This window comes from Brachycentrus maculatus, unplaced genomic scaffold (assembly GCF_059751285.1).
Source record: "Brachycentrus maculatus isolate JH-2025_06_01 unplaced genomic scaffold, ASM5975128v1 h1tg000440l, whole genome shotgun sequence".
Classification (NCBI taxonomy): domain Eukaryota; kingdom Metazoa; phylum Arthropoda; class Insecta; order Trichoptera; family Brachycentridae; genus Brachycentrus; species Brachycentrus maculatus.
In genome coordinates this window covers 968,764-995,427 of record NW_028281188.1, presented here as the reverse complement: position 1 = coordinate 995,427, position 26,664 = coordinate 968,764, and the positions used below count along the sequence as shown (strand labels likewise).

Genomic DNA, 26,664 nt, shown 5'->3' with positions numbered 1-26,664 from the left:
TCGTACTCGAGGGAGGAAATAGAAGAGGGAAAGGAGATAAGAGGTAATGACTGGGACACCCGAGGATGCATCATCTTGTACTAGCTTGTGTGATGTAAGACACTGCTCCTTTTCTGTCACTCATAATGCAAACTCATTTGAATGCTTCAAAACATTGTGAGTTTTATAATTCATTCCTCAAATTTTACTATGAAAACATTCTAGCCATTTTTTAATTTAGTTTTACTTGATAAATACCGCTGTTTCTTAAAATCTATCGTAACACGTGTTTGGATGTATCATTTTAGATATTAAGAAACAATGACTGAGTAAAACATTTAGCGATTGTGGAATCAATCAATGAAAACATTATAGTTTAAGGTTATTTCTGAATTAAAATGAGGATTCAATATTTAGTAATGGCAACTCGCTTTTCGACGTAGGAACACATCGCAAGATCGACATCATAAGTTAGTCAAATTAATTTTGATGTCTCGATGGATAAAATCAATTTGAAATAATGAAATGGCATGCGTGAGTTTCAAATAACATAAATAATATTTACAAATTATAATGGTAAAACTTAATAATAAATATGTACATAAACTTATGACAAATTGAGATTACGCATTAAACTAAACTAAGATTACTACTTATTTGGGAGATAAGTAAACTTAAACGTATTATTTTTAAATCTGCGATGGCAATGTATGTACATATTGTTTGTTAGAAATTATTTCTAAGTCTGCGGTGTATAATATTCCGATGCACGGCAAACGTTAAAAAGAAATGCTTTTTTTCAAATGGCACAGAAACTTTGTAAACTGAGACAATTTTCGAGGCCATACTCAGAAGGGACTGCAAACAATTACGACAACGACAATACATTCGGCAATCTCTAATATTTCTAGCACTCGGTGGCTTAATCTCAAACAATATGAAAACTAGACAGTGGCGTAATCCGTAGAATTTTATTTTATTTTTTAAAAAAGTAAACGTTCCTCTATATAATTGTTCCGCAAAGCGTGTGCCTTTAGTTGGTGCGCTGCGGAAAAAAGTCTAGTTTTGTGAAAATAACACAATTGTTCCAAGTTTTGACTGCCTGTGCTCAGTTAAGTAGGCTCACATTTGGCATTAAAAATAATATGTTAAATATGTTACCATAATATGGTAAATATGCACCTCTGAAATGTCTTAATTTGGTAGGTGTACCTTGAATATAAAAAGTTTGCGGAACACTGCTCTATATTATGTCTGAAACACAATAAGACCATGTAATAGGTATTTGGGAGAGGAATGCAAGTGGCTTTATATACAATACAAAACAGCAATGAGATTGATAATAATTTAATTCATTCATCCTACCATAATAGTAGAATGTAAAAACGCAAATATATGATCAATATCATAGCTAAATACAAAAGAGTATCATTAAGCTCTGTATACTTAACTTTCATATTGCTTGATCAGATCACCAACCGAAATAGATTTAAAAAAATTCAATTAAAGATTGCCAATAAGTAAAATCATTGTACATATAAGAATGACATATGTTTTGCATAAGAATGGTGATAATATAAATATTTAAAAAAAAAAAACATTAGTTGATTTGTATTTGAATTATTATAAATGTATGTGTAAAAATACAAAAACTTAGTATTTCATAAAATGAACAGGAAAACAGATCTATTTTTTAAAATTATTGTGTCCCTTTTGAGGTGACCTCGTTTCGTAATAGACAATTGTAAAAAAATGCCTCATTTCATACTAATTATGAAGGATATTTTGTATTTTCGAGTTGGCGAACAATGCCTCCCATATTTCCTTAAGTTTACGTATGTACTAAAGTAAAACTTAAGAAATTTTAAAGCTTCTGAATTTGTACAAATCATATTTAAGAAAGAAAATAAAACATTAAAAATAATATGTAACTTTAGCCATAAATATAGAACAGTTTTTATATCTCTTTCCTATGATATTTAAACCTAATAGCTCTGAAGACTCCTAGAACTAATACGCAAACCCTGCTGCGAAAAATTTTGCGACACTGTAATTCGAGTATTTTGGAAACAAAAAATACGATTGAATTTGAATAATCAACCGCGGATATATCACTGGGTGGATATTGACTCGTAAATAATTAAATGAAAATGTGATTTATCTTTATCACAAAGGTATAAAACATTTTCTTATTCCAACGAAAAAATATAAAGAAGCGTAAAATACATTTTTACAGCGGAATTTCATAAAAAATTGCCAGTAAAAACTAGTCATCAGACCATGTCAAAGAAGAAATAAATCCTTGAGACATATTTAAAACAAAACTAACTTTATAACATACTAGACGAGTAAAATGGTTCCATATGTATAAAATTTATAATGCGCAGTTTACCAAATCTTTCTGCGAGGCTCATATATTAGATCTAGGAGGCACTGTCAAACTCGACAAACATAACCACGGAACGCCTTCCAACAAACCTCAACACTATAAAATTTGTAGATAAAAATTTCAAATGAAATTAGATTTTTTTTTGTAATATTACATGGCCCAGCAAATAAACATTACAAAATTGTGACAAATACAAATCATTAAAAAATACATACATAATTTTATTTTTGAAATGATATCAATGAAAGACATAATTTTATTTTTGGTAGTTGAACAGCATAATGATCGAAGATGAGTGATGAATCAAAATTTGTTACAGTTAAAAATATAACGAGAATGTTTTTATTTTTATTAGATCTTTTTATTAGAAACATATGGTATTTGTATATGTATATTTAGATGTATATATGTACACCTACATATACATATATTGTATTTGTGTTCCTAATAAAAAATCTCATAAAAATTGTCATGAACGTTCAATGAATTTCATCCTATATACGTATGATTGTATGCCAAAATATCCCGAGTATTTTAAAAATAATATAGTGGGAATTTTCAATGATTGTATTTAAAAATACTATTATCTATCGATGATGTATAAAAAAATGGGTTCAAATAAAATATAATAGTACTGGAAAAATAAAAATGAAACGAGTTAACGGTAGTTTTACCAGGAAAACATAAACGCAAACTGCGCGAGTATAACAGAGTACCGCAGTTTTCTTCTTCGCAGGAATCTCAGCATTGATGGAATCTTACAAGTGGAAAGTCAATGGATGAGATTGGGTATTTTTATTTCGACTAAGAATATCGAAATATTCAAAACCAAAATAAATCCGGTAAAAATGGCGGGAGATGAGCGCCGGAACGAGAATTCAGTTCGCGTACGATAAATAGATGGAACATTAGGAAAAAACTTTACACATTAAGATTTAATAAAAATGAGAATCAAAATTCCTTAATTATTACGATAATAATAATTTGTAAAAAGATAGATAATTTCTAGAAATAACACTGTGAAAAAAATATACCTCTCGCTCGTATTATTTTCAAAATTGTTTTTGTTTGCATATCCGAAAGCCGCCGACAATGCCTCGCATCACAGTTATTAGCACCTTTTATAGTAGTTCCGGAACTCTTCCCTTCTGTCTCCGTCTCGCGCGTCGCCATTCCTCACTACTACACGTACACTATGTATACACGCGTACATAATTACGCTTAATCTACGAGACCGCAACTCCACAACGCTCGCCTCAATAGATGGGGGCTATTCTGACAGCGTCCGCGTTGCCTTTCGACTTCTTCTTGAAGAAGGACAGGGCCGACTGGGATTTGGGAACCGATTCCCCGGGAGCTTCGGCGGTTCCGAGAGCCCCGTCGACGCTGTTGGTCTTCTTGTTCGACGGTTTGGACTTGACCGGGATAGATTTCCGCTGGCTGCTCTTCCTGGAGAAGAATCCGGAATCCTCCTTGGCCTTCTTTTTCAAGGAGGCGCCGTCTCCTTCCGCCTCGGCGATGGCGTCGGCACTGTCCACGCTCGCCTCCCGCATGTCCATGGTCGACTTCCGCACGTTGTTCTCCGTGTCGCCGTATTCGTCGCAATTGCTTCGAGATCTGGATTCCGGGAAGGCCCCGGGAGCGCCGGTCCTGTCCTCCGCGAGGTCGCCGTCCTCCACTATCCGCAGGGGGAACTGGAAAGCGGCCGCATCCTCGCTGCCCTTCGGCTCGTACTGCTCCAGGCACTTGTGTTCCCGGACCGATTCTTCGGCGCCTGTTCCCGGCTTGGCTCTCTCTCGGTACTTCTGCTTGACGGATTCCTTAGGGGGGTAGCCGGGTCTGGTGGGAGAGCCGTACTGGGCTCTCTGCGGTACCGGCGGCGGGATGTCTTCGTCGGTTTCCTCTTCTTTTCTTTTCGCCGCGCTGGAAAAATCCGACATCAACTCGTACTCGCGGCAATGGAATTGAGATTTTTCCGCAATTTCTTCGGGCGTGATCTCCGCCGATCCGGGTTTATACGTGGGCGACAACGGTAAACCGGATTTAGATTTGGTTTCCTTCTCGGGTATTTTGGGTCTCACTTCGACATACTCGCAGGTAGGAGGGGAGGTTCTCTCGGGATCGGCGCAGTTCATCTTGAGGTAGCCGCCGCCGGGCACAGGGTTGTCGGGGTCCGCGGCGCCGGCGCTGACGTAGAGACTGTTGAGGAGGCTCCTGGCGTCGGGTCTGGGCGCGGCCTGGTCGGGCGGGGCGTGGGCGAGGGGGGGCGGGGCGGGGGACAGGGAGGGCGGGAACATGCGGAAGGGGGAGGCGCCGCCCGCGCTTGCGCCCCCGAACACCACCTGCGGAGCGCGCTCGCGGAGATTCAGGTAGTTGTCGTCTCCAATCGGAGCTTGTCTGTAACAATACAATTGTTCCATTCAATAATCGGGTTTCTTAACTTAGATTATGCGGCATTCACACAAGGACAAAGATTGACAGCTGAGCCCAGCTAGTAATGCAGAACATGACTGATGGGATGTGAATGGAGCTCAGATACCGGATTCAATTCCCAAGGGATGGAATATTTTAAAGCGAGAAAACAGATAAGAGTGGATAGGAATGGGAACTCACTTGCTGCCGAGCTTCTTCTCGCGGTCCTCGAGTCGCTGCGAGGCGCGGTGCTTGCCCTCCAGCTCGTAGTACACCTTCTTCAGCTCCTTCAGGGTGCGCTGGTAGGAGACCAGGTCCTCGCAGCCCTCCACCGCCGCGCCTGGCGAGCTCGCTGCCAAACAGAAACCTTCTTTAGCCACATAAATACCACTCGTCCGCAAACCTTATAGCCTTGGCATCTATGTGCACAAATGAATTGATGAATTAATATTATTTTTAAGATTACAAAACACATGGAGTAGTAAGTAGCTCTTATAATACTAAAATTCATATATCGCTCACTCCTTTCAAGAACGTCGTAAATCAAAAATCGTCAATTTTCAGTTATGCATGTTTCCCAGCAAAAGAGGCATATTTTTAACTTAATATTTACTTGCTACAGGGCAGAAAGTGTTGTTTTTTTAATTCTGAAGAGAATGCATTTTTTAATTATTTTTTTAAATATACCAAATATTTTTCAAATGGAGAAAAAACCCAGGTTTTACCTAAAAAGATCTGTCTAACAGTAAAAAGTTCAATAAGTGGCTTGATATTTATTTTTAATACATTGTATTATATTGTTAAACGTTAAAAACGTTCTGCTGAAAAATCAAGTTTTTTGATTTATGACATTCTTGAAAGTGAGCGATATGGGGGATTTGGATCCCCCAGTTGGAGCCGGCCAGGTTGACAAGTAAGCATTGAGGAGTTTTCAAGTAAGATTTCTCACAGATTTTGAGGTCGATCTTCTCGATGTCCCGGATGACGGACATGACGAGGCAGTGGATCCGCTGCAGGTCCCGCGAGGGGTCGAGGCGCAGCCGGAACTCGGGCGGCGGCGAGCGGGCCACGGCCGGCGCCGGCGAGCACCCCGCCGCCTCCAGCTTGCTGCTCGAGCAGCTGCAACGAGAGGGGAACGTGAATGTTATTGTCTGTAAAGTCGTTATATTATAACCCGATGGCTGCCAGAGATGAGATATCTCGGAAGCTATAAAAACATGCCTATCAGACAAAAATTTGAAACTGGTTTAACGTAACAATAAAACTCTAACAATCGATGCAGAATATAATATTTGGTAAGTGAATCATTATTTAATAAACATAATAACAAAAAATTTTTTGGACAATTTTTATTTTTACAAAAAATACCCGGCCTGCTGAACATTCTGTTTTCTTTCTTTAAACCCTTATTCGCACCCCAATGGTGTATAGGGCACTGCATCATATAAACGCAGTATTATCTTGATTGTTAACACATGAAGGAAAGGTGATCAGCCCTCCGCTTCAGGTGCCAGTCCAGGGAAATATGGAATAAATATTAGAGTGAAAAAATCACTTATATTTATTTGACCCCCCTAGGAATCGAACCCGGGACCTCCAGAACGGTAGCCGAGTGTGCTGACCATTACACTACGGAGGCAGAGGCGGCTTTGTGACTTAGTGTGACAAAATATGAAACTGGTTTAACGTAAGAATAAGACTAACAATCGATGCAGGATATAATACTTGGAAAGTAAATTATTATTTAATAAACATAACAATATCAACAAAAAAATATTTAGAAAATATTTATTTTTACAAAAAATACCCGGCCTGCTGAGCACTGCAGCGTAATTTATTTGCAGCCATGAAAAGGTTAAAGATGTTATGTTATGGCCACTTCAAAGAAATATGAGCGTACATGAACACCCGCTTCTAAAATGGCACTTGTACTGCCATCTGTGCTTGTATTTAAACACTAAAACCACACACATACTTGAAACAAATCTTTGTGTGACATTATCGTAATGATGCTGTCTAAGAAAACCCACAAATACAAAGATAATTTTGATATAAAACATCTCTAGTGGTCTAAATATTTTTTTATTCAATAAAATATGTTGCTTATAGCATTTTGCCCATGATAAAACCAAAATAAAAAGACTCCATTCCAAACGGCCAACTGTAAAGGGCATCCCATCATGACCGAGTGACTGGTCATTGGGAATCAGAGGGGAGTGGGTAGTGGGTAGTGGGTAGTGGAGAGTGAGAGACAGAGGGCAGGCGGTTACCAGGTCCAGCGGCCGAGGGAGTAGGCGCCCGGGTGGCACATCTGCGCGGGCGGGCGGTGGCCCTCGCACAGCTTGCTCAGCAGGTCGAACCACTCCTTCCGCTCCAGGCAGTTCCCCGCCTGCACGTACAGCACCCGGTTCTGGTACCCTGGGGACATTCCAAGCGAGGCGTTATTCATTCCGTCACCTCCATAGCTACACCGACTGCGCTGGCGACGTTTTCTCCAAAGGGTAGATGATAAACTCGGTGCTTATTTTATTAACGGCTAATGCCTTTTACAATAACAACACATTGACTGCAAAATTAGAAAAAAAAAGATCCTTGGGGCCACAACTGTAAACAGACTGCATACAAATCGCTCATTCCTTTCAAGAACGTCATAAATCAAAAAACTTGATTTTTCAGGAGAACGTTTTTAAAGTTTAACAATATAATACAATGTATTAAAAATAAACATCAAGCCACGTTTTGAACTTTTTACTGTTCAACAGATCTTTTTAGGCAAAACCTGAAGATTCTTTCTCCATTTGAAAATATTTATTATGTTTCAAAAAAATAATTGAACAATACCTTTTCTTATAAATGCAAAAACAACACTTTCTGCCCTGTAGCAGGTAAATATTAAGTTAAAAATATGCCTCTTTTGCTGGGATATATTACATTTTCAGGGCATTCCGAAAACAAGCACAACTGAAAATTGAAAATTTTTGATTTATGACGTTCTTGAAAGGAGTGAGCGATATGTATAAATGTATAGAAATTGTATTATGTTGTACTGAAAAATGTAACTATATTAAATAAACAAATAATGTTTAGTAGCGATAAATGGATAATTACCAATCTGGAACATGTTGTTCATCTTGAGGTTGTGGGTCTCGGTCACCTCCTGCACGGACACGATGTCGGCCAGCGGGATGGAGCAGAGTGGCTGCTTGCCCTTGGCCTTGGAGTAGCTGAGCTCGCAGCTGGTGAGCCGGAAGTGGCGCTGCTTCAGCCCCGCGCGCCCGAAGCGCTGGTTCTGCGCCTTCTTGATCATGCTCCTGCACACCCGACACTTAGTAAGTACCGCACGTCTCGCTTCACATACGGTGGAACCTCTCGTAAACCAGGCTATACCCCGACCAATATTCCCTTTTTTAAACCAGCCTATGATGGTCGTAAGCCCCGTAAATGCCCAGACTTACATATTCTTCTTCATCTTTGTTGAGATGTCAAAAAAATTATATGATAGGAACTATTTTATTTAGTTGTTTGAGTTCCAATATGTATATGATAAATCGAAACTTAATTTTCTTTAAACCCAGGTAATATCTAAATAATTGAATTTTATGCTTAAAATACTGTTTTTGTATTGAAAAGTAAAGTTTTTCTCCTAAGTAAATACATTTATAGTTTGGAAAAAAAATTAAAAGATAATGAATTGAAACAATGGTAAAAATAACTTTTCAATATAAATTTTAAAGAAAAGTCAAATGACAACATATCGAAGTCGTACAGGAGAAAGTGACCAACTAACAAAACGTAAAATGTTTAGGAGGGCCATTTGAGTCACTTTTGCTTGGCAAGAAAATAAACATCAATGCAGTTAGTCATTTTTAACAAGTCAATATATTATACTTCCAAGCTTAAAATCCTTTGGGATTTTTTCAGGGCAATATTAAGCTTGTAAGATATCAAATAGTCAATGATCACGTTTTTATTAACAAATACACTTGGTCACTTTCTTCTGTATGACTACGATATATTCTAAAAAAAAAATGCATACGGAAGCACGATCTACATCTAGCGCGGCCGTCCGTTCAGAATTTAAACAACTGAGATCTCAGTCTTAATTGAACCTGCAATGGAATTGGAACAACTTACCCATTCCTACGCGCAGTGCGCAGAAAGCGAGAAATATACAAAATACAAACATATTAATAAAATTTCCACGTGAGTATCTAAAAGTATCCTATGCAGCGAGCGATGTTGCGGAACTTACCCTTCTTTAAGCAGAATGGGGGTATCTTGCATGGTGCTATTCTGCGTCTCCGTGCTGGAAGATATGATCTCTAGGAATTGCTTGATGGCCTGTTCCTGAAAACAATCATAAAAATTCAAAATTAAAATTTCTTGAATGTTTTTCGCAGATACTTTGTGGCACATTTTATAAACTTTACAAAATTAAACAAATTTGTTTTAACCACTTTTTTATTGGTACACTTTATCCAACCGATTTGAAGATATGAACCTTGTCATCATCAGGGTTTATGTACTAAATTCTAAAACATTGAAATACTCAGAATTAATAACCCTTCCCTTACCAAAAACTTCCACGCACTCTATAATAAAATTTTATAATGAAAATAGCCGTAATTTTAAATTTTTTACTACATACTACAATCACGCCGTTACACCGCAGGGGTAGACAGAAAGGATGGAACGCCACACTCTTCTGTCCTGACATACACTCCTCGCCTCCTTCACATCCATACGTGCATAGTGTTTATACATGTATGGATGTGCGTGCTAGTTGTACATGCCCTCGGATTACGCAGACTTTTGACGCCACCAGATTTTAGGTTCCGATTGATCGATTAATTTGTTACAGTAAATTTTGCTGAATCTGTCCGCCTCCGTAGTGTAACGATCAGCACGCTGGGCTACCGTACTGAAGGTCCCGGGTTCGATTCACAGGGGGGAAGTCAAATAAATATTGATTTTTTCACTCTAATATTTATTCGATATTACCCTAGACTGGAACCTGAAGCGAAGGGCTGATCACCTTTCACTGGATTTATATGATTTTTGTGTAGTTTTAAGTGTATAAATAGTGCTATGGTAGTGAAGGGTAGTACTGTTTGTATGCTGTGGTATTGATTGTCCTGACGAAGAGACGGGTACGTCTCGAAACCGGTATACATAAAAATCTCAGTGAGTGGTTATATACATACTAATATTACTAACATTTTTGTAATAAAATAAATTGAATCCCTGGGGGGGGGGGGTGTACTCACATGTTTCTTGGGACAGAAGCGCTTGTAAAGGGTGACCATATACTCTTCCTTGTAGGTCTGCGAGCTGACCAGGTTGCTGAGGGACTGGATAGTCTTAGAGATCAGCGTCAGGGTCCGGTTGGTCTGCGGATCCTGCAACAAACCAGCACTCGGTGTCACCATATCCATACAAGACACACGCCACATGCAAATGATGCAAGTTGACCAGATATTTCAACGTATTGTCTTTGTAGACTGTCGGGGTCAGCTCTCCTCATCCTCAGGTTCTTCTGTCTCGGGCAATATCACCTAGGCCATGTTTTCTCTCTACACTATCCATGAACTTTTTGGTCTTCCTCTAGATGTCATTTGAAGAAGATTCACAGCAATTGCCTGGTTCACAGTATGATCAGGTTCTCTGCGTCCTATGTGCCCATACCACCTCAATTGCAATTGAAATAAATAATAAAGTGTGCGCGTGTGTGCCGTGCTTTGTGTACAAGCGCACGCGGCTTCATACTGTTTCCGCCAATCTCCTTTTAGTATGGCGCAAGTCGTTCTTCTGGGTGGTCGTGCTGTTGGCCAGCTATGACGGCTACTTGCGATGTATTTTTTTGTTATATTATTTTGAGAAATAAAAAGACTTTTTTTGATCCACTCACATTGGTTACATCCAAATAATCACATGGCTCACTCCTTTCAAGAATGTCATAAATCAAAAATTTACAATTTTCAATTGTGCATGCTTTCGGAATGCTCAGAAAATGTACTATATCCCAGCAAAAGCGGCATATTTTTAACTTAATATTTACCCGCTACAGGGCAGAAAGTGTTGTTTTTGCATTTTGAAGAAAAGGTATTGTTTGATTATTTTTTTTTTAATACACTAAATATTTTTCAAATGGAGAAAAAACCTTCAGGTTTTACCTAAAAAGATCTGTTGCACAGTAAAAAGTTCAGTAAGTGGCTTGATATTTATTTTTAACTAGTTTTTAATACATTGTATTATATTTTTAACTTTAAAAATGTTCTCCTGAAAAATCAGTTTTTTATATAACGTTGTTGAAAGGAGTGAGCGATTTATGGTATTAAACGTTGTGATTAATATCACTAGTCTGTTTTTGGTTGGTTCAGGTTTTTTGATTTATGACGTTCTTGAAAGGAGTGAGCGACATGTCAGTGGATCAAAAAACAAAGTCTTTTTATTTCTCAAAATATTATATCAATATGATATTGAAAACATTTTTTTTTTTTTTTTTGATACTTACCAGAGCTAACTTCAACTGTGGTCGGTAGAAACAACATTTAGGATTATTGCCATTATTCCCTTGAGGTTTGGTTACATTAGTACACACTTACGATCTGGTCGGTGGTGAGGTGGAAGAGGCGCGGGCCGAGGATGGCAGGCGCGAAGAAGCGCAGGAAGATGAAGCCGGACACGACGGAGTAGCGCACCTCGGAGTTGCGCGGGAAGCGCTGTGCTGCGCTCTGCCGCAGTGCGTCGAACAGGCGGCACATCACGGCGGGGCAGTGTAAGAACGACTGCGTGATCGCCTCCAGGAACTGCACCGATAATCACCACATCTCTCAATCTACTCGATATACTCTTACCATACCAAATTCGGTTGAAAATTGTTTCAATATAATAATGTTTAAAACTCCACCTCCGTAGTGTAATGGTCAGCACGCTCGGCTACCGTTCTGGAGGTCCCGGGTTCGATTCCCAGGAGGGGTCAAATATATATAAGTTATTTTTTCACTCTTATATTTATTCAATATTAACCTGGACTGGTACCTGAAGTGGAGGGCTTATCACCTTTCCTTCGTGTGTTAAAGATCAAGATAACACTGTGTTTATATGATGCAGTGCGCTATGCACCATTGGGGTGGGGATAAGGGTTTGAATTGAAAAATATTAAGATAACACTGTGTTTATGTAATGCAGTGCCCTATGCACCATTGGGGTGCGGATAAGGATTTGAATTGAAAAATATTAAGATAACACTGTGTTTATGTAATGCAGTGCCCTATGCACCATTGGGGTGCGGATAAGGGTTTGAATTGAAAAATATTAAGATAACACTGTGTTTATGTATTGCAGTGCCCTATGCACCGTTGGGGTGCGGATAAGGGTTTGAATTGAAAAATATTAAGATAACACTGTGTTTGTATAATGCAGTGCCCTATGCACCGTTGGGGTGCGGATAGTAGTGAGGATGGGATAGTGACCTTCTCGACGTACTCCTGGAGATTGGCCATGTTGGCGTCCACGGCGGCGGGGTCCTTGACGTTGGAGGGGTTGATCTCGCAGGGCCGGCGCTCCCGCATGACGAGCTCCAGCGCGGGCTGCAGCGTCTGCTGCAGGTAGCTCAGCCCCGTGAGCCGCATGGCCTCGTCCATCATCTTGGACACCAGCGTGTTGCCCCGGAATATGGTCGTCGGGTCCCTGCGTACGCACACACACACCCTCTCCATCAACAAAACTCATATTACCGTAAATACAAATACATATCATCCATTCTCAAAACATATTATAAATATTTAAAACATTTACTTTGTGGTTAGTCATTTTTACTTTTATATTTTTTTACAAAAATGTTAGTAATACATATCGTAGTCGAACAGGAGAAAGTGACCTAACAAAGCGTAAAATGTTCAGGAGGGCCATTTAAGTCACTTTTGCTCGGCAAGAAAATAAACATCAATGCAGTTAGTCATTTTCAACAAGTCAATATATTAAGCTTAAAATCCTTGAGGATTTTTTTCAGGGCAATATTTGGCTAGTAAGATATCAAATAGTGAATGTTCACATTTTTGTAAAAAAATGCACTTGGTCACTTTCTCTTGTATGACTACGATATTAGTAGCAAGGTGAGTAGTTATATACTAATATTACTAACATTTAAAAAAAAAAAAAAATATTACTCCAATTAACACGTTCCATGCTAGCTATAATTAGAAGATATTTCATGTCACGCTGAGAATGTTAGGCTCTTCTAAAGTAAGTAAATAATATGTAAAATGAATTGAAATCAAGGTAAGAATACCGTCCGCACCCTTTTATGCCATTACAAATGCAGTAACTTCATCCCAGGTATAAAAGGACAGTTATTTTTTCAAGGGCGAGCGAATCAAAGCCATGTTTACAGGAGCAAATTTTTTTTACTGGAAAGGTTGTTTATAATTTTGAACTATCCCGTTTCAAAGGGAGTATAAATTTGAATGTTCGTGTAATTGTACCACATAATACAATGATTAAAGAAAACACTTGTTTTTTACCACTTGAGTTTTATTATAGACTACATGTTTCAGAAGTTAAACTTCCATCATTCAGGTCTGTATAATAACTAAAATATAAAATATAAAATCCATTTCCATTTTTCCTTTGTTTTCAAACTCCGTCCCTTGACTAACCCCTTCCCCTTACTTTCCACTCTCCTTATTTATAGAACAATTTTATATTTTATATTTTAGTTATCATACAGACCTGAATGATGGATGTTTAACTTCTGAAACATGTAGTCCATAATAAAACTCAAGTGGTAAAAAACAAGTGTTTTCTTTAATCATTGTAACATGTCTTACCACAAAGTTAATGCCGAAACAATAAATAAAGTACCTCATAATGTTACAAAAGTAACAAACAAACATTGGATTTTATCTGGTGAATTTTTCCATTCATATTTGGCATTTTTGTCTTGGCGTATCGCCGTTCCAACACGCAACATCATAATGTATCTATCCCCACAGTTTAGTCATCGGTGGTACATCGTCAATTTGCACGCGTGTGCATTGTGTTCCCGATACGCAAACGTTATTTGGCAAATACATGCGGAGTGTTTTTACAGTCTTTGGCAAAATCATCACCAAACAACTGGAAAAAGGACTACCTGAACACTGCTCGGGTTAGTCAATAAAAACAAATACATAATTATATTTGGCTCGGGCAAATCAATACGGTCAGGAAATGGAAAGAAGGGGAAGAGACCTATATCCAGCAGTGGAGGACAGAGTGTTCATGAAGAAGAATAAGAAGAAGACATTAAGGAAAATATCAAATAAACTATTCCATCTACATTAATTAAATCTTATTAATGTAAACACACTGAGGATGGCAAGGGTATTTTTACCTTCTAATCTGGCCTCATTTCAAAGTCAGAAATGAAGGAATTATTTCATATTTTTTATGAATATTTTGTACCAATATCTATATTAAGGTCTTAACTATATGATGATAATTATCGAATCCCGTTGTCAGCGATCTGTACGCGTAAAAATACCCATCCTTAGTGTGTTAAAACAAATTTTGAGTGATGTCATTGTAATGAATAATACAATGTAATTTAATGTCCTAATATGTACTCCTCTTCATCTGTGCCGAGATCAAAAAATAGATAATCATAACTCACGAGAGGGTGGAGAGTTCGGCGTCGGCCAGCGCCTTGACGACGGGCACCAGCAGGTCCTCGTGCGCGAAGAGCCGCACCAGCGGCTGCGCCACGTCGGCCTTGCTGCCCACCAGCTCGCCCAGGATGCACACGGCCGAGGCGGCCACGGGCGGCGCGCCCGCCCGGGGCGCCGCGGCGCGCAGCAGCAGCCCCTTCAGGCCCTCGTAGGCCGGCGGCGGCAGGATGCGGTCCAGCGTGTGCTGCAGCGTCAGGCGCACCGAGCCCAGCGCGGCACCCGTCACCGAGGAGTACGCCGTGCCCGTGGGCGTGGCGCCGCGCGGATCCCGCTGCCCGCTGCGCGACCGCAGGAAGTACCTGCAAGCAACCGCATATTAGCTTCTTCTTCATCTTCTTTTTATAGATCCTCAGGATCTGTTTGTGCCTCCGCCTGTCGCTCTCGGGGTGTTGACTCTCAGCTATCTTTCCACTTTTTTGGAGGTCTGCCTGGGGATCTACGTCCTTCAGGGTTTCCTTGAAGGGCGATATGTGGAAGTCTGTTTTCTGACATCCTGTTCACATGCTCATTAGCGAATGTGGATAAACACCATGACGAGGAGCTCCACAAGCTGCTCTCTTGCCCGACATCTTGGCCATGCTCCGACTCACCAAGACCAAGGAAAAGGGGCAATAGTATGGCTCCTTCACTTCCCCAGACTCGGCCGGTTGACCACGTATCTTTGAATAATTTGTATGTCTATCATTATCATTTTCATATCATAATTCACATCTGAGTAAGCGCCCTTGAGGTAGTATATTACGAAAATGGCACTATATAACTAACTAACTAACTAACCATCACGCCGCTTCTCCGCAGGGGTAGGCAGAGAGAATAGAACGCCACATCACTCTGTCCTTGCAAAAATTCTTCGCCTCTTCCACGTTCATGCATCGCCTCATACATACCCGCCGATTGTTTCGACTCCTAACCCGACCACTTTCAAGTATTTGGCATATTTGATCGTGCCAAGTTTTTCTCGGTCTTCCTCTGCTCCTTTTTCCAATTACATTCGCCTCATAAATTTGTTTTACCGTTCTTTCCTCACTCATTCGTTCTACATGTCCAAACTATCTCAACACACCTTTCTTAATTTTATCGATAATGCTTGTCTCAGCTTTGCATTCCTTCCTAATTTCACTATTCGAACATCTATCATACATCGTTTTGTCGCACGTTCTTCTGAGAGATCGCATTTTGACTGCATTCAGTCTACTTTCATCCTTCTTTTGCCAACTCCATGTTTCACTACCATACATTAGGGTCGGAACCGGGACTCCGTTGTGTACTGCCAGTTTCGCATTTGCTTATAGGTTTTATAAATTACTATATAAATTATCCAAAATGAATATTATGATTTTAATTAGTACTGACCAGGCGCTGGTGTTGAGGGCCGGCGCACAGGGCTCGTGGGGGCGCAGGGGCGTGCGCACCTCCCCCAGGAAGATGGAGCCCCCGCCGGCCAGCGCGCCCGCCGTGTCGTGCCACAGCGACACGCACACCTCGCTGGCCTCCGCCTCCGCCCAGCCGCCTCGCGAGCACACCTGCGCACACAACACAACATCTGGATTACCCGCGTCTCCACATGGATGGAGAACAATTGTGGAGGTCCTCACCAAAACGTTACGTTTCCATTATAAATGATAATAATCAGGAATTCTAGCTTTTAAAATTGTTAGGTTAGGTTAGGTTAGGTTAGGTTAGGTTAGGTTAGGTTAGGTGCGATTTAATGATTTCATATTGGTTTAACACAGGATTGGTCACGTTTTGTAGCAACTTTAATTAAGATTTTGATAGAATACAGTAAACAGAACAGATTTGTATTCAACGGATATTTTTGTGCAATATTGAAAATGTAACTTTTTGGTGAGGACCTCCACGCTTGTTTTTTACCACTTGAGTTATATTTATTTTATAATTGCAATATAACTTTGTTTTAAAATCACTATTAATATTTTATTTTAATAATAATAATAATAATAAGACCCTTATCCGCACCCCAATGATGCATAGGGCACTGCGTCATATAAACGCAGTGTTATCTTGATCGTTTACACATGAAGGAAAGGTGATCAGCCCTCCGCTTCAGGTACCAGTCCAGGGTTATAATATTGAATAAATATTACAGTGAAAAAATCACTTATATTTATTTTACCCCCCTTGGGAATCGAACCCAGGACCTCCAGAACGGTAGCCGAGCGTGCTGACCATTACACTACGGAGGCGGACAATATTTTATTTTAACCTAATTATATTGTTTACCAGTTTAGAAGCCAACCGGTTCTTTTTCAAGACTGATTAATACTAAAACACTATCTATGTATTTATTTTAAATCAAACACAGATTTTTTGAGTCTACTAAGTTGTATTTTATTAACAAAAAACACATAAATAATTATATTGTGACTATTGTTTCGCCTTGTTAGGGCATTATCAAACGAATGACATTCGTTTGATAATGCCCTAACAAGGCGAAACAATTGTCACAATATAATTTTTTATGTGTTTTTTGTTAATAAAATACAATTTAGTAGACTCAAAAAATCTGTGTTTGATTTAAAATAAATACATAAATTAAAATGGAGTTCTACAAATTAAACGCCAAGTTAATAAATAAAACACTATCTACTTAACAAATTGTAAATATTGTGGCCACTAGGCAAAAGAGCTGGAGTAGATCTCGAGTGAATAGTTAAACGCGTGCAACTGAGGACTAAAGAATTAAAAAAGCAATTAATAATACTTTACTACTAACAAATACCAGAGTAAAAGTCCATTATTAAATATGTTTCCAATCACTTAACATCCCTGATCCCCCCTTTTTACTGTGACTGCTAATCAACATAAAGAATAAAGCCACTTGAGATCTACTCGAGCTCTTACCTAATGGCCAAAATATTTGTAATTTTGTTAAATAGATAGTGGTTTAGTATGAATCAGTCTTGCAAAAGAAGCGGTTAGCTTCGAAACCGGTAGATATTAGAATTAAGTTATAATAAAATATTTATGGTGATTTTAAAACAAAGTTGTTTTTCAATTAAAAAATTGAAAATCACAAAGTAATCGCTTCAAATATAAATTATATATATTTATTTTATTTTAACGACTTTCGGAGTTTCGGAGGCTATCCTTCCATCTTCGGGTCTAAATATAAACTAAAGCAAAAATAATTATCAGTTCCGCAGACTCTGACTAGGCAGGTACCTAATTTATAATGTAGGCATGCTGGTCGCCACATAACCGTTCCAAACTAACACAGAAAACATTTGTGTCATATGCGAGCATATGTAGCAGTAAAATCACGCGGTAAAGATGTCAAAAAATTATTTAAGGCTCGAGGGTACCTGAACGATGGCGGTAACTGCTGTTACAAAGTTGACATTTTAAAATATAAAAAATATTTGAGAAATAGAGCAGAAAATTAGATATTGAGATAAAACTTGTGTGCCGATTTTTTGAAATATTGGCTAACTAATGACTTTAAAAAAATGGATATAAAAAAAAATCTACAGAACCCAGATTTAATCCTTCAAAAGCGGGATATTTCTGCGGAGGAAAAAACATAATCCTATGGTATATTTATTATTAATAGACTCGGGGGAAAAGTAGAAGAATCTCATATTACGTACATAACGATACATATCACAGACTGAAAATAAACAATGGAGATATCGTGAGAACCAAATGAATGCAAATCTTATCAAAGAGATAACAAAATCAAGTATGAATGAAACAGAGTGGAAATGGACATGTCACAATAAATTAATTTTAAAAATAATCGGATTCGAGCGCTCGGTGCTTACCGTGCAGGGGTTACCGCTCGCGATCTCTCTGTCTTTGTTAGCACTGTCACTGTCGAGCGTCATATCAAACACGAAGCACTCGTCGAAGTGCGGATTCGACGTCTTTTTCTTAACTTTAGTCTTACGCCGCACTTTCTTATCGTTGGAGTACACGACCGTCACTATCGCGTACGGGTGGCACTGTCCGTTTTTCAGCGTCAACTCGGAGCACTCCCGGACGCGGATGGATATCTTGTTCTTTAGTTCCGGCAGTGGGTGGTAGTGCGCATAGTCTACCGGGGACATGTCCGAGGAGGTGTTGCTCTCCGGAGAGAAGTCGGAGTAGGAGGGCGTGTAGGTTTCCGAGAGCGGCGAGTAGGTCGGCTGCTGGACTCTGTAGGTCTCCGCGCTGTTGAGCGAGGCGTGTTTCCGCGACGACGCCTGGTGGTAGACCGGGTCGGTCGGCAGCGCCAGGCCGGCGCTCCGCAAGCTCTCGGACCTGGCGAGCCCGCTCAGCGCCTTCTTGCCGCCGGCGCCGGAGCAGCTGCCGAACTTGGCGCCGTGCTTGGTGCGGAGCTTGCGGTCGATGCTGGAGCTGGAGGCGGCGAGCGAGGGCGAGGGCGAGCGCGGCGGCGACTGGTGGCAGAGGATCTCGATGTGCGCCTTGCCCTGCACCTCCGAGTCCTCGTCCACGGGCCGCAGCATGAACCAGTAGTCGGAGTGGGTGTTGTAGCGCTTGAGGTCCTCGCGCAGGATGGCCACCTTGCCCAGCACCTTGTCCTGCCGGAGGTGGCGGTCGCGGTCGCGCTCGTACACGTAGATGGACAGGTAGCAGAACGGCCGCGGCACGTCGAAGTGGAACTCCTCCCCGAACAGTGGACTGAAATCAACCATTATAAATTAGTCAAAATAAAAGTATACAACATACGAAATATGACTGTGGCGGTATTTCAATAGAAGCCCATAAGCCTGGCTAACCTAACAACTTCAAATAAAAATAACCAAATCTGGACAAAATTAATAAAAATACATAATGGTTGATTTTGAATGATCGCGCGCTTGTTCATAGTACTGTTCGTAGTAGCTAACATGAGCAAAAGATCTGAACTTACTTAAGAATATACTTCTTATTTTTCAAACCCTTATCTGCACTACAATGATGCATAGGGCACTGCATCATATAAACGCAGTGTTTGTTAACTTATGAAAGAAAGGTGATCAGACCTCCGCTGCAGGCACCAGAGAGTCCAGGGTAATATTGAATAAACCCGGGACCTCTAGGGGCAAACAAAACACCATTACACTACGAAGGCAAACAAAACCAATGCCAATCTAAGTGTCTTAAAATATAACGCTCATAGGAGTGAAAGGATTCAAGAACACCATAAATCAAAAAAATCGATTTTCAGGAGAACATTTTTAAAGTTTAAAAATATAATACAATGTATTAAAAATAAATATCAAGCCACTTATTGAACTTTTTACTGTGCAACAGATCTTTTAGGTAAAACCTGAAGATTTTTTCACCATTTGAAAAATATTTAGTATATTAAAAAAAATAATCAAACAATACCTTTTCTTCAAAATGCAAAAATAACACTTGCCCTGTAGCGGGTAAATATTAAGTTAAAAATATGCCTCTTTTGCTGGGATATAGTACATTTTCTGGGCATTCCGAAAACATGCACAACTGAAAATTGACGATTTTTGATTTATGGCCGTTCTTGAAAGGAGTGAGCGATATGTAAAAAGTTTTTAATCAAATAAATATTTTAATATTTATAATTTGGACATTTAAATATATCTACAATAATAATTTATGTAATATATTTTGAATAATCAATCAGGTCTGACTTACAAATAAAACAGATTTAGATAATAAAGTCCAAAATGTTAAAATGATAATATGTATATCAAAAGAATTGTTGCCTTCTATTTTTAACTAATCAATGAAGCCAATTTAAAATAATAGATTATTTTTTATTGGGGTCATAATACATAAAATGTTTTATCATAATATAGATTATCTACTCTATATTATTTATAACAAATAAAACAATACATTCGCAATGGCATTTTCTCAGACTAACATGATTTATTCAAGATTCTAATTCTATTTTTAATTTAAGACTTGTGTCCTAAGTCTTAATTTTAGAGTTGTGTCCTAAGTCTTAATTTTAGAGTTGTGTCCTAAGTCTTAATTTTAGAGTTGTGTCCTAAGTCTTAATTTTAGAGTTGTGTCCTAAGTCTTAATTTTAGAGTTGTGTCCTAAGTCTTAATTTTAGAGTTGTGTCCTAAGTCTTAATTTTAGAGTTGTGTCCTAAGTCTTAATTTTAGAGTTGTGTCCTAAGTCTTAATTTTAGAGTTGTGTCCTCGGGACGTTCAATGACGTAGATGTTGTTGGGGGTAGAAGCTGTTATTCTTCTTATTTTTATTTATTACTTTTTATTCTTATTTATTTATTTATTACTTTTTATTTTTTATCAATGGGAAGATGTGTACACTGGCGGTATAAGTAGTATTAATATGAGTTTATTTTTTAAAATTCAATATTTTTATTAAATACAATATAATGTACAATTTAATACGAGTAATTTTGTCCGCCTCCGTAGTGTGATGGTCAGCACGCTCGCCTAACGTTCTGGAGGTCCCGGGTTCGATTCCCAGGGGGGTTTAATAAATATAAGTGATTTTTTTCACTCTAATATTTATTCAATATTACACTGGACTGGTACCTGAAGTGGAGGGCTGATCACCTTTCCTTAATGTGTAATCGATCGAGATAACACTGCGTTTATATGAAGCAGTGCCCTATGCACCATTGAGGTGCAGTAAGGGATTTATTATTATTTATTATTTATTTATTACCTTTTATTCATTATTAATGGGAAGATGTGTACACTGGCGGTATAAGTAGTATTAAGATGAGTTTATTTTTTAAAATTCAACATTTTTATTAAATACAATATAACGTACAATTTAAAACGAGTAATTTGTTAAACGTCCAATTTGATTTATAAGGCGTCCAATAGGGTATTATCACTCGGGAGGAATACATAATTCAACATACTCAACTTTAAAAGATTGTGTAAGACTCGTTTTGTGTTTATAACAGCCGATATAATCAATGTTTTCATTCATCATTTTCTTTTGCAAAATTCGCCTTCGCAAAAAAACGTTGTTTTCGTAAGTTGGTAACGAATGCCGTCACAGAAACGAATCCACACTACTACTTTACAGCTCTTTAAAGCAGATATATAAAGGGATACACCCCATAACACCCGATGACGTATAGCGGCGTCCGTTTTTCGTTTTATTAAAATATGTAAAGTTTAAACCTTCATATCTCCCTTACTTCTCGACAGATTTCTATAAGAACGTTACCGATAGTCTTGTGATTTTTCATATTAATTTATTAGCCAATAATAACACATCGTGAGAATGATCCATTTGGTTTGTGAAACGTCCGATTTGAAGGGGAAAAGCTGCAGTAAAAATTGTCCATTCACGATCGATCATGTTGCATTTCGGTCGTAGGTGCATTTATTTGTCATTTTTCCCGCTGAGTAGGCAGTGGCGTACGTGGAGCGTACACGTGAGTGCGCGGCCGCCATCCCGTTACTTCCGTGTTCCGTCTAAACAATACGCATTGTTCCGTATGATTGCCGCTCGTAAATAATATGGCGGGTAAATAAAAAAATGTAATAATTGCCGCGGTGCGTGATTTCTCTTTCCCCCCGTATAGCGGCGCGACTGCACGACCGTGGGACAGTCGGCCCGATGGTGATGTACCGCGACGCGCAGGTACGTGGCGCGCTAGGCGAACGGGGGGTATCTGCACTCCCAAGTCCCAGGTTCGATTCCTGGGGTGTCAAAATAAATATATGCCAAAACAATCCTTACATATCAAGAATTACTGTATTCTTTTTTGACATCTCACCACAAATGAAGAAGAATATGGAAGTCTGGGCATTTACGGGGCTTACGACCGTCATAGGGTGGTTTAAGTGATCACTTTACACACGTGTAGCATACACTAATTGTACGACTGTCCAAATTTAAAACACAGTAAGGGACATTTTTTTGTAGTACGTTTTTTTTTGCTTTTTTGGACTAAGTAGATTTTACTTAGTCCAAAAATGCAAAAAAAAAACGTACTACAAAAAAATGTCCCTTACTGTGTTTTAAATTTGGACAGCCGTGTACTCATGGCTGACAACCACAATATAATTTTTTTTGTATGTTTTATTTATGTGATATAATTTTCCTATAATTGGAGATAATCCAGATTTGCGAAGTATTTGAACACACTCAAAATGTTGTTAAGAATTACTCTCGCATAACACAAGAAAGCACCTCCCAGCAAAGCGTACAATCAAGGGGATATTTGCAAACACAGAATTCATTCCACCGGAGATGACCGGGGAGGTCACATGTCTGTCCCAATTTTCTGTAAAGAATATATTTTTTTCTTTTTAATAAGAATAACTTATTTTTTCAATGCAAAAACGGTGTTTTGAGAAAAAAAATTATTACGTAAAATGTTGATGGATTTAGATAAAATTAAGTTGCGAATTAACGAATACACACTCTATGGTGACGTCCATATAACTATAAGATCCAAAATACGGAAACACATCAAACAAAATTCTTTTGACCAAAATGTTGTAAGTAAAACTTAAGCTTGGCTGGCTTCAAATGCGGTGTTTGAAAATGATGCAAAATGCATTAAAACACGTGTCACAATATATTTTAATAGTTGTATTTACAAATTAAAATATAAAAGTGGAAAATGAATGCTTAAATTATTCCCGAAAAATGCAAATATCCCTTTTGCCTATGTAGTCTGTGTTCGATTCGAATAGAGAGTCATATAAAACGGAAAGAGATTTTCGTGCTGCAACTGCAGAATGTCCAACTGCGGCAGCTTGAAGCGGTTGCGACCGCCCGCTCCAAGCTGCTAGTCTATTTCCGGCCTTAGATTTCACCTCACCTTACGTATAAATTTGCTTTAATTGGTACTAGTACTACTCTCGTTGAAAATTCCGAAATCTAGGTATAAAGCTGCTCCGTTCTGGGATAATTATTAGGCAATCTATAGATAATTACGCATTGTTTTCCGATTTTCATACGTCAAGTAATAGTAACGCATGTCGCAATTAATCTGATTATAATGGCACCAAATTAACGTGGAATCGGGGAAAAAATCTCACAGCACAATCGGTACATTTCAGGAGATGTTATTATGAAAAAAAGATAGCCATAGGCAGGGGCGTGCAGTCCATACTTATATGCAGAAAAGCAGTGCCTATACTAACTTACCCGCGTGACATATAAAAACATAACCCTACCATACTAAGTAGTACCCAGCTTACCTTACTACCTACATCTACTGCCTACCCTAGTAAATTATATGTGCACGCCACTATAGGTTGATTTTAATAGTGGACAAGAGTTGTTTAAATTAATCAGCGAATATTAGAAATTATTCCATTAATAATTATCATTATTAATATTAGAAATTAGAAATTAGATTGAAAGCTGTCCCACCGCATTCCCATATTTGACACAGAAGCATCTAGGCTTCCTGACAAACCTTCTCTTGCAAAGCATTTTTTTAATGAACCAAGTTGCGAAATTTATAGAAAATGTGAAACAAAATTGTATCGCGATTTTACTGTGAATAATGAATGAATGAATTAAAAGCTTTCAATATTCCTGTGACTGCCAATCTAAATAAAATAATCTTTGTAGGAAACCACCACCGAATTTTCTAGAAGTACCCCGGTGTAGGCAGTGAAAGGGATAAGTATTTAGTTAGTTCAGTTAGTCAGCTAGATCCGATTCCGACCCGACGTTGGCCGGTACACAGACGCCTCCACAACCCCGACCGGCACAATTTTAGAAATACGCTTTTTAGTGAGTTTTACGAAAAAAAAAATGAAAATCAATCAACACAACTTATGCGGGAGGCGAGTTTTACAGTCATCAGTCAGCCAATTACCGTTCGCGGGAGACTGTAATCATAATTACCAGAAAATTTACCGCTGTAGCGGGAAACTGTTTTTTGCTTATTATATTGCGATATTTAAGGTTTGTAGTGGCATCTATTGAATTCCCGTTAAAGCTTTGTTGGGAGGATGCAAAGGAGCTGGCAGCCGACAGAAAAGCTCGGAGACAGTTTGTGGACTCCATATGCTCCACAGGGAGCGGATATGGTTTAAATCAGGCCTGGCCAACCCAAATTGCACACCGGGCCGCATTGATGACCTAAAATTTTTCCAAGGGCCGCATACAGACATTAGAATTTTTTTATAACAACGAACATCACACTTATTGATTTTTTTGTAAGTATTATGAATAATTTGGATGCAGAGGTAATCAGAAAGTACAATCCGGGAAATTGTGAGAAAAAATAATACTGCGACCTTTTCGCTTACTTGATTTTTCTAAATCTATTTTGATATTAAAGGTGTAACCTTAACTAGTTTTCGAGATTTACGTCTGTTATTGACGCCCTATTTTTATTTTTATTGTTTCATTTTGGAAAAAAGCTCCACAAACGTATGTAGATCCAAAGGCACTAAATTCTTATATATATAAAACATCTTATATCAGGAAATTTTTATTGTTGTTACGCACTTACTATTAAATTCTATTGTTGGAATCGTGGGGCATATGTTTTGTAAAAACATGGATGACTTGACTCATAGATAATACTTGAGCGCATATATTTTGTTGATGTATAAAACAGTTTGTCACTGATTTAAAAATATATTCGTCATACGTGACCGCGGGCCGCAGGTTGGCCACCCATGGTTTACATAAAAAAAAATTTTCATTTTTAATTTGTATACCTCTAAAAAAACAGCCTATATTTTGCCTGGGAGATATAAACACCGTGCTCCGAATATTATAGATGAAGTGGCACTCGATACCGATTTGAAAATCCCTTCATGGAAGTGTGACTATGTATGTATTTTATTATGCACTATATTTGTAACGATCTTGCCGAAGCCGTGAATGAGTGGTGACGTCATTTCCTCGAGACTTAGTCCCATTTCCTCTACACACATGCGCCATACACCATCACCATACACACCGCACCGACTCTAGAGCAGGCCTCTCCAAACTATCGACTCCACAAGACGCGGTAGTTATAATTAGAACGGCCGTGCTGCCGTGCTGCCGTGCTGCCGTGCTGCCGTATTGCCGTGCTAGGCGCATGGGGTGTATCTACACGCATATATTCCAAGTGGGGAAATGACTCATTAATATAACTCCTATTTTATTTATTGTTTCGGCATTTACTTTGTGGTAAGACATGATGAAATCATTAAAGAAAACGCTTGTTTTTCTACCACTTGAGTATACTTTATGACGACTAGTTTCGGAAGCTAAGCTTCCATCTTCAGACATTTACATTTAGACCTAAAGATGGAAGCTTAGCTTCCGAAACTAGTCGTCATAAAATAAACTCAAGTGGTAAAAAAACAAGTATTTTCTTTAATAATATAACTCCTTGTTTCGATACATTTTGAAACATCAACGTTTAGTTTCGGGTTTTTCATTCGAACCCTTATCCGCACCCCAATGGTGCATAGGGCTCTGCATCATATAAACGCAGTGTTATCTTGATCGTTAACACACGAAGGAAAGGTGATCAGCCCTCCGCTTCAGGTACCAGTCCAGGGTAATATTGAGTGGAAAATCACTCATGTATATTTATTTGACTCCCCCTGGGAATCGAACCCGGGACCTCCAGAACGGTAGCCGAGCGCGCTGACCATTACACTATGGAGGCGGACAAAAAAAAAGTTTCGGGTTAGATTTTTTTATTATATTTTGTACTGACATTTCTTGGTGGAACTGTATTATTTAGAATAAAATAATAATAAATAATTTGGATAATTAATACAGCGCCATTTTTGTAAAATACTACCTCAAGGGCGCTTCAAATAACAACTATGCAGTTTTTGCACGTGTATTTTTTTTTGACCAGCAACCGGATTTCGTCGTAACCGACATCATCAGACTGGTGGTCGACAGAGACTGATGGTGTCCGTTACGACGAAACCCGGTTGCTGGTCAAATAAAATTCCAGTTGGAAAAAACTACATACTTAGTAAGTTGTTATTTTATTCTTATATTTTTTATGTCACAACATAATATGGTTCAATCATTGGTAGAATGGAGATTGCCCCGTAAATGCCCAGACTTCCATATTCTTCTTCATCTTTGATGAGATGTCAAAAAAAAATATTTATTATTTACAATATATTCGAAGATCGTTGATAGTGATTTCGGATTATAAATACGAGTATGTAGCTTGGTTTGGAAGTTAGTCGTACAACCACCGAAAGACGAACGTATTTTTACTACTACTTTAAGGAATTCTATAAATAAACCATTG

At 38.7% G+C, this 26,664-nt stretch overlaps 1 protein-coding gene across 1 annotated transcript in view; it reads right to left on the bottom strand.

Annotated features, from left to right (window-relative positions):
- Window positions 1-948: 948 nt before the first annotated feature.
- Window positions 949-26,664, bottom strand: part of RasGAP1 (Ras GTPase activating protein 1) — a 51,115-nt gene continuing 25,399 nt past the window's right edge. The window contains exons 3-14 of the mRNA XM_088271421.1: window positions 18,273-19,131; window positions 15,844-16,013; window positions 14,436-14,789; window positions 12,256-12,472; window positions 11,386-11,589; window positions 10,048-10,179; window positions 9,033-9,127; window positions 7,889-8,091; window positions 7,051-7,198; window positions 5,730-5,899; window positions 4,982-5,132; window positions 949-4,765 (exon numbers count right to left, since the gene is read on the bottom strand). Coding sequence (XP_088127547.1) covers window positions 3,625-4,765; window positions 4,982-5,132; window positions 5,730-5,899; window positions 7,051-7,198; window positions 7,889-8,091; window positions 9,033-9,127; window positions 10,048-10,179; window positions 11,386-11,589; window positions 12,256-12,472; window positions 14,436-14,789; window positions 15,844-16,013; window positions 18,273-19,131 — 3,844 coding nt within the window. The 3' untranslated portion in view covers window positions 949-3,624. The remainder of the gene's footprint in view (window positions 4,766-4,981; window positions 5,133-5,729; window positions 5,900-7,050; window positions 7,199-7,888; window positions 8,092-9,032; window positions 9,128-10,047; window positions 10,180-11,385; window positions 11,590-12,255; window positions 12,473-14,435; window positions 14,790-15,843; window positions 16,014-18,272; window positions 19,132-26,664) is intronic.